This window comes from Lissotriton helveticus, chromosome 3_1 (genome assembly GCF_964261635.1).
Source record: "Lissotriton helveticus chromosome 3_1, aLisHel1.1, whole genome shotgun sequence".
NCBI lineage: Eukaryota > Metazoa > Chordata > Amphibia > Caudata > Salamandridae > Lissotriton > Lissotriton helveticus.
Window position 1 is genome coordinate 1,941,655,819 of NC_136061.1, and position 9,702 is coordinate 1,941,665,520.

General features: G+C 45.3%; 1 protein-coding gene across 1 annotated transcript in view; it reads left to right on the top strand.

The window, feature by feature from the left end:
• The window catches only part of ITGA11 (integrin subunit alpha 11), a 603,504-nt gene that overhangs the window by 186,077 nt on the left and 407,725 nt on the right, over window positions 1-9,702 (top strand). The window contains exon 5 of the mRNA XM_078683461.1: window positions 6,791-6,905. Coding sequence (XP_078539587.1) covers window positions 6,791-6,905 — 115 coding nt within the window. The remainder of the gene's footprint in view (window positions 1-6,790; window positions 6,906-9,702) is intronic.

The following is a 9,702-nucleotide window of genomic DNA, read 5'->3' on the forward strand; positions in this document are numbered from 1 at the left end:
ATCTGCATTCTGATGATACACTGAACTGACTGACTGACTCCTACTCTCTGTGTGCGGCCTCTGTCTCTTGTTACATCCATTCAGTCGTCAAACTACTCGTTATGTATAAGTCTGACCTAATATAAAACTACACCCTGTCAACACATCTATCATAACATCAAACTACTCTATGTGTGTGCACACATGTCCTTATGTCACACAGCACTCTGCGTACAGATCTGTCCTAATGTCAAACCTCTGTACGTGTACAGATCTGTCCTAATGTCAAAATGCACTCTGTCTACACATCTGTCTTAATAGCAAATTACTGTCTGTGAGCAGATTTGTCCTAATGTCAAACTCTTGTATGTGTCAAACTATGCACCATACAGACATCTCCCCTAATATAAAATTGCTGTCAGTGTAAATATCTGTTCTAATGTTAAACTACTCTATATCTACAGATCTCTTCTAATAATAAACTGCTCTCTGTGTAGGGCTCTGTCCTAGTACCAAATTACGCTTTATGTACAGGTTTGTCCTAGGGTTGTATGTAGTAACCACCAATTCCCTAACCATGCTTGCATTAACAACACGGTCTTAATAACGACAGTATGTTAACCACACATGTCTTTACCATGCATGCCTTTACAACGAAATTAGGGCCTTATTTATGAGGCCTTGCGTAATTTTTACGCCGCTGCTGCATCACTTTTTGTGACGCACCAGTGGTGTAACAAATGCGCCATGTTGCATCATATTTACAACTTGAGCATTTAGGGAGATGAGTCACTTTGTAAAACCCTGAGCCACATTATACCTGCGCCAGGTATAATGTATGCACGGGGGGCGTTCCGACGCAAGAAAGTGTTGTAGAAGTGACGCAGTGAAATCTATGAGATTTCACTTCGCCACTTCTAGGACTCAAATGCCTCAATATCTTACGCCTGCCTCATGGCAGGTGTAAGACTGATGCAGGCACATTTGAAATGGGACTTGCCCATGTGTAATGAATGACCCATTGCTGGAGTTGCGTCACTTTTGTGACACACTCCAGCAATGCGTCATTTTTGCGCCTACAGATACGTCAGAAATACTGACGTATCTGTAACTCCTTGCGTCATGATGCGTCATACTGCAAATATGATGCATCATTGGTGTCACAAGGAGGCCGCTATGAAAAGTGACGCATCGCTGTTTTCAGTCAGCGATGAGCCACTTTTCATAAATGAGGCCCTTAGTTGTAATGGCATAATTGGTAAAATCATATGCGTGGTTAAGATTAAGCCCTAAGCCCTGGCACCCGCCCTGAGTACTAAAACCCAGTCACCTGCCACGAGTTCTACCCCGACCCCAGCAATAAAAATAGTCCGCCTGTCCTAACTCCTAACAGTGTACACCATCAATAAAACATATCCCACCCCAGCCGCCTCCCACCCTGTGCCCTAAACTGTCCCCCAACCGTGAAAATTGACTCAGACCCCCAGCCCTAAACCCTAAAACGTTGACCCCATATTAAAAATACATCCCAGCCCCCGCCCTGAGCCCTAAACTACCCCGACCCACACACCAGCCCAGAAAATTACCCCAACCCACCCGTAGCCCACAAAAGTATCCCAACCCTCCCAGCCAAGAAAATATCGCCCGTCCTAACTATCCAGCCCCCATCCAAAAAACAGACTCCCAGTCAAAAACAATTGTACTCACCAGCTCACTTCTGACCCTACCCCCAGATCTCCTACTCACCAGCTCACTTCCGATCCTCTGCTCAGATCACTAGAGTGTTAACTACCAGCGACGTCTAAACCACGCATATGTGTGGTAAAGGCATATGCTTGGTTAAGACATCCGTGGTTACGCCTGCGTTGTTCGGCCACACGTTGTTCTGACTGTGTGGTTTAGGCTGTTTCCCCTGTCCTAGTGTCAAATTACTGTCTACAGATCTGTCTTTGTATGACCTAATCTCTGTGTACAGATCTACACTTAATATCAAACTGCTGTCTGTGAATAATTCTGTCCTGATATCAAACTTCTATCTGTATACATATCTGTCATAGTGGCAAACTACACTTTGTGTAAACCCCTGTCCTAATGTTCAACTTATTTCTGTTGCAAATCTGTCTTAATGTCAAACTGCTTTCTGTGAACACATTTGTTGTAATATCAAACTACGCTCTGCGTATAGTTCTGTCTTGATATCAACTACTCAGTGAGGACAGATCAATCAATCAATCAATCAGGCGTTTGTTAAGCACGACTACTCACCCGTAAGGGTCTCAAGGTGCTGGGGGTGGGCGGGTACAGGTTCCAGTCCATCAAGGAGGGGGTCTGTCAAAGAGCAACGTTTTGAGGTTTCTTAGGAAGATTGGAAGAAATGTTTTCTGTCTGAGGTGGAGCGGAAGGGCATTCCAGGCTTTGGCCGCAAGGTAGCCGAAGGAGCGGCCTCCCGATCTGGTTTTTCTGGTGCGTGGGATCACAGCGTAGGGGAGCAGGGCTGATTGTATCCTCCTTTGGGGTGCGTGGAATTTGAGTCGGCTGTTCAGGTATGCAGGTCCGGTGTCGTGGAGGGCTTTGTGTGCGTGGGTGAGCATCTTGAATGTGACTCTTGCCTCGATGGAGAGCCAGTGGAGTGTGCGCAGGTGCTGGGAGAGGTGGCAGTGTTTTAGCAGGTTGAGGACCAGTCTTGCGGTGGCATTCTGGATGTTCTGTAGCTTGCGGGTGAGGTTTTTGTTTATTTCGGTGTAGAGTGTGTTGCCGTAGTCGAGTCTGCTGGTGACCAGGGCGTGAGTGACGGTCTTTCTGTGTTTGAGGGGGATCCATTTAAAGGTCTTACGTAGAAGGCAGAGGGTGTGGAAGCAGGAGGCCAAGACTGAGTTGATCTGGCGGTCCATTTTTAGCTCGGAGTCCAGGATGATTCCCAGGTTACGTGCCTGATCTGTGAGGGTGGGCGGATTTCCGAGGGCTGGGGGCCACCGGGAGTCGTTCCAGGCGTCGGGGTTTGGTCCCATGATGAGTACTTCTGTCTTGTTAGTGTTTAGTTGTAGGCAGCTGTTCTTCATCCATTTGGCGACGGCTTCCATGCCTTCTTGAAAGTTGTGTCTGGCGGTGTTGGGTCCATTGGATAGGGAGAGGATGAGTTGGGTGTTGTCTGAATATGACACAATGTTGAGTCCATAGGTCTGTCCTATTGTCAAATTGTTGTCTGTGCACAGACCTCTCCTAATATTTAACGACTCTCTGTGTACAAATCTGTCCTAATATCATACTGTGTGCTGTCTCTGCATAGATGAGTCCTAATACCGAACTACTTTCTGTGAATAGATCTGTGCTACTGTCAAACTTCTGTATGTGTACAGATCTGTCCTAATGTCAATCTACAGATCTGCTGATTGGGACAGATCTGCAGATCTGTCCCAATATTAAACTTCTCTATGATTCTCTGTGTACACATCTGTCCTAACTCCAAACGTCTGTGGTTGTACAGATCTATCCTAATGTTAAAACTGCTCTTGGTCTACTACTGAGCTGTCCCAATATCAAACGGCTCTCTGTGGAAAGAACTGTTCTAATATCAAACTGCTGTCTGTGTTCAGGCCTGGCCTAAAATCAGATTTACTCTGTATCTACAGATCTCTTCTAATGTCCAACTGATGTCTATGAACGATCTGCCCTAATGCCAAACTACTTTCTGTGTAAAGATCTGTCCTAAAATCAAGCTACTATCAGTGTAACGATCTGTCCTAATATTAAAGTGCCATCAGTGTAAAGATATGTCCTAATATCAAAGTGCTACCAGTGCAAAGATCTGTCCTAATATCAAGCTACTATCAGTGTAAAGATCTGTCCTAATATTAAAGTGCTATCATTGTAAGGATCTGTCCTAATATCAAGCTACTACTTTCAGTGTAAATATCTGTCCTAATATCAAAGTGCTATCAATGTAAAGATCTGTCATAATATCAAAGTGCTATCAGTGTAAAGGTCTGTCCTAATATCAAGCTACTACTTTCAGTGTAAAGATCTGTCCTAATATCAAAGTGCTATCAATGTAAAGATCTGTCATAATATCAAAGTGCTATCAATGTAAAGATCTGTCATAATATCAAAGTGCTAGCAGTGTAAAGGTCTGTCCTAATATCAAGCTACTACTTTCAGTGTAAAGATCTGTCCTAATATCAAAGTGCTATCAATGTAAAGATCTGTCATAATATCAAAGTGCTATCAATGTAAAGATCTGTCATAATATCAAAGTGCTATCAGTGTAAAGGTGGGGGCGAAGGAGGTCCACATGGCTGGCTCCTGTTTCTACAGATACAATTTGTTATCAAAAGGAATACATTGCGTTTTAAACAATATTCCAAAATCCGAATTATCATTTGAGTATTGTCCAAATATTCTAATTGTCTGTCTCTCAGAAAGTACTGAAATACCATGTGATGATTGAGAGCAGAATATAATAACATAATTTCTCGTGTCGCCATGATGTAGCTTGATTTCCATAGAACCTGATCAATCTTTTAGTAAAAATCAGTAGTATTTTTTATGTAGTAGGATAGAGTTGTTACATTTGGATGGAGAAATAAATTCAAATGCCTCAAGTTGTTCTCTAACAGAGTTCCTATAGAACTAACAATAGGTCACCATTGTGGTCTGTGGAGATCTTTGTATATTTTAGGAACGAAATAAATAGTTGCCACTTTCACATTGGTCACCTGCAAATAGTGATATTCTTCCAGAAGGCCATCATTCAACCATTTATTTAGCAATGTATGATATTCAATTTCCATAAATTGTAGGGGTTATCTTTTAATACTAGATAGTGTTCCACATTTCTTAACTGTCGATGAACTTCTGATAAGTTCTTTCTCTTATCCATATGTTATGTTATATTATATTATATTGATTTGTATGGTGCACTAATTACCTGAGAGGGTGTCCAGGTGCTTGAGCAGGTGTGTAGTTTTTGATCCTCAAGGTGTTTATATGAAGAGTCAGGTATTCAGCTTCTTGCAGAACTCAAGAAGTGAGCAGGAGGCTGTGATGTGTTGCGGAAGGCCGTTCCATGTCTTGGGTGTGATGTAGGAGAATGAGCAACCTCCTGTTTTGCTTTTGCGGATGCAGGTAATGTGTGCAAGTGAGGCAGAGCATAGGTGTCTGGTGGTCCTGGTGTCCTGTGATGTGTGGGTGAGAAGTTTAAATTGGCTGCACTTGTGAATAGGAAGTCAGTGAAGGTTCCTGAGATGTGATGTGGGTGAAGCATGAGAGGTAGAGTATGAGTCTTGCATTGGTGTTCTGTATGGTCTGGAGTCTGTGTAGGAGTTGTTTGGAGATTCCGGCGTAGAGATTGTTGCGGTAGTGCAGCCTGCGGGTGATTAGTGCATGCGTGACGGTCCGTCTGGTGTTCTGAGGCAACCATTTGAAGATTTTTCCATAATTTTCCATAGTTCCATAATGACTTTGTTGCCTCCTTTATCCAATGCTTTAATTATTAGGGATTCATTGTTCTTTAAAGCATAGATATCTTTCAAATCATTCCAAATAAAGTTGCCTCTTTGTCTCAATTTTCCTTTCCTTCTGAGTCCTCCACGCCCCTTTTTATGGAAGAGATCAACTTTATTACTAGCTGGTAATCTAGGGCAGAATTAGTTTTTTGCTTTTTTGGTTTGTATTGGCTGGACATCATAGCATTGGTGTTAAATACCATTCTGCCACGGATCTCTGACTCTAACACAACAGATGGTTCCTCTTCATTGTGGGAGTTCAATTGTGTAGTCATACTTTGATCTTCCAAATGGCTAATCCCTAGTACATCCAGTATATCCTTGGTGGTAAAATGTGACATTTTATAATTTCCATAGGATTGTTCCCTTTCTTATTTTATATATTAGCAACATCAAAAGCTTTTTTCACTGACACGACACTGGCGGTCACCACTGTTCAGGTCAGCCTTCAGGAGTGCCGATTGTGTTTCCTTCACAGAGACTTGGAGTATGTGAGGGGTGCTTTGTACTTGAGTTTGTTGAAACAAGTGCTTAATTTGAGCCAGTGGTTACCAGTGCGGACCACCAGCACTTATTTTTGGGGACCAGCGTTTATTTTCCTGCATCGGATATTTTCCGAGGGAAGAGAGGAAAAAACGCACAGTTCGGAAATATAAAGAAAGACTGAAAAAACGTCACAAACAGAAAAAGTAGGAATCTGCAGGAGTGAGCTAAGGGTCTGGTAGTGGGTTGTAGAGCCGTGAGGTGGATTTCAGACTACCAGCCTTGGTATTCGGTGCTCTGACATTTAATTACACTGGTGGCGGGCTTCCGAGCTGAGAATCAGGCATCAGCACAAATTAGGTGCAGGTTACAACCATATTTCATAGCGAAGTACCTTCATAGAAGGTGGGCAGCATGAAACCTAAAATGTCTTTCAGGTTGTCAAAAGCTCCCCTTTAATATTAGTAGTGTATGCAGAATCATGCAGCGGTTTAGAATACATCTGGAAACAATGCTCGTCCACTGACAGTGCCAACAAGTGACAGTGTAACCACTGTAGCCACTGTAACACTTCCACCACAGCAGACCACATCTTCTTCCTGTGGAGCAGGACCAGCGAAGGGTGTCTGTGGCAGCAGGGGGACTGGCTCCTATTAGCTTGGGATGCTCTTGGAGACTGGGGGCTGGTAAGGTGGGCTCATCCAGTGCTGCTGTCTGTTTATTTCTGTTATTCTGTTGGAGAAGTGAATGGATTCTGTGCAATTTGCATTCAGATGGCAGAGTATTGAATAATCCTTTTTCCAACCCCCACCATGTTCTCATTGCAGGCCTGCAGCCCTCTCTGGTCCCACGAGTGCGGCAGCACCTACTACACCACCGGGATGTGCTCCAGGGTCAACTCCAACTTCAGATTCTCCAAGACCGTGGCTCCAGCTCTGCAGAGTAAGAAGAGCACATCAATCTATAGCCATTGCTCTCACATTCTTCAGCCACCCTGCTACTGCACTGAGATTACACCATGCGCATCCCAGCACTGCACAAGCATCATTCCACACTCATCCCAGCAGTGCACAAGCATCATTCCACACTCATCCCAGCACTGCACAACCATCATTCCACACTCATCACAGCACTGCACAAGCATCATTCCACACTCATCCCAGCATTGCACGGGTATCATTCCACACTCATCCCAGCACTGTACAAGCATCATTCCACACTCATCCCAGCACTGCACAAGCATCATTCCACACTCATCCCAGGACTGCACTAGCATCACTCCACACTCATCCCAGCACTGCACAAGCATCATTCCACACTCATCCCAGCACTGCACAAGCATCATTCCACACTCATCCCAGCACTGCACAAGCATCATTCCACACTCATCCCAGCACTGCACAAGCATCATTCCACACTCATCCCAGCACTGCACAAGCATCATTCTACACTCATCCCAGCATTGCACTGGCACCATTCCACACTCATCCCGGCATTGCACGGGCAGCATTCCACGCTCATCCCAGCACTGCACAAGCATCATTCCACACTCATCCCAGCACTGCACAAGCATCATTCTACACTCATCCCAGCATTGCACTGGCACCATTCCACACTCATCCCGGCATTGCACGGGCAGCATTCCACGCTCATCCCAGCACTGCACAAACATCATTCCACACTCATCCCAGCATTGCACTGGCACCATTCCACACTCATCCCGGCATTGCACGGGCAGCATTCCACGCTCATCTCAGCACTGCACAAGCATCATTCCACACTCATCCCAGCACTGCACAAGCATCATTCCACACTCATCCCAGCATTGCACGGGCATCATTCCACACTCATCCCGGCATTGCACGGGCAGCATTCCACACTCATCCCAGCACTGCACACGCATCATTCCACACTCATCCCAGCACTGCACAAGCATCATTCCACACTCATCCCAGCACTGCACAATCATCATTCCACACTCATCCCAGCATTGCACCGGCACCATTCCACACTCATCCCAGCATTGCACGGGCAGCATTCCACACTCATCCCAGCACTGTACACGTACCACTTCATACACAATCCGGCACTGTACTGAGATCACTCCACCCACATGCATGAACACCATGCCACACTCATCTTAGTACTACCCAGTCATCCTTCCACACTCAACCTAGTACTAAGTGCTGCACAGGCACCATTCCACACCCATCCTAGCACTGCATTGGGACCACTTCATACCCATTCCTGCACTGTAATGTGATCACACCTCCCACATCCCAGCACTGCACTGTACCATTCTGCAATAACCCTAGCACTGCATAAGGATCACACCACGTGCATACCAACACTACACGGACAGCATTCCACGCTCACTCGCCATGTGTGTCATAACACTGTACTGGGACTATTCCACACGCATCTCAGCACTGCACTGGGACAATTCCACAGTCACTGCAGCACTGTACTGTGTTCACAGCACACACATTCATGCACTGCGCCCCATACTATCAGAAATGTATTGGAACCATTCATTAATCACCCCAGCACTGCACTGGGATCACATCCTGCAAATTTCAGTGCTGCACAAGGATCACACCAGTGTTTAATCTGAGCCGGTGGTTTCCGGCTCTCCGTACCGGCACTTAATTGTCAGCACCAGCTATAGTGACAGTCCACCACACGGTGGCGCTGTATATTTAATTTTGAGATGAGCACAAAAACAGTGTTTAATAAGTCGAATCTCATTGAAAATTAACACCTCCCTCTCATGCCTTTATTATAGCTTTGTGTGGCCTGAAATAGTCTGAATTTGTCACACTTGTAGAAGTGCAATGGTTAGGTGTTATGTTGACACTGGTATTGGCAGTACTGGCAGGGCAATGCATCGTGCAGGCTACAGTGGCCTTTCTAGAAGGGCCCTGGCACTTACATTTTTACAAATTAAGCACTGGATCACACCCCACACTTCTCAGCATGACCTTAGGCCGATTTCACACTCATCACCGCGCTGCATTGGGAACACTGCACTCAAATTCCTGCTCCCCATGGGAACTATACCTTGCACCTTTCAAAGTGACACCATTCCTCACTCGCCACCTGCACTGCTCTAATATTGTATTGGATTGTAATTGCATTATTTTATAGCGCTTACTACCCCTGTCAAGGCGCCGAATATCACATCATCCCAGGCATTAGTCAGCCCAGCACTGGCATTACATCAATATGTACTTAGCAGGATGGTAGTTGGAGCATTCCCCACTCACCCCTCTATAACGCCTCTGGCATCCTGGCTGCATACTGGTACCACGTCACATGATGAAAACATGACTCACTCAGCCTGGCATGCTACTGGGACTGAACTCAGACAGCCCAGCTCTGTATCATGAGCTTGGGACACATTGAAATTAAACAGAGACCACGGGTAATGCCCAACAGAGTAGGTAGGTCGAGGACTAGGGGACTGGACAGTGAAAATGTATGGCATGGTATACAAGGGGGATGTTGCTTCTCAAAATGGGACATTTCTCAGGAGTACCAAGGAGATGTGGATGCCCTACTGGCTTATGCCTGGGTTAGATAGTGTAGTTAGTTGGGGCACCAGTGGCTCACATGACCGATAGTATAGTGGCTATTACAGTGCAGACCTCTCCTGATCAGTGAGGGTTATGCCTACATTCTACTGGCATTTACCAGAATGTCTCCCATAAAAAATATGAAATTCTTAAAATTCTGCTGG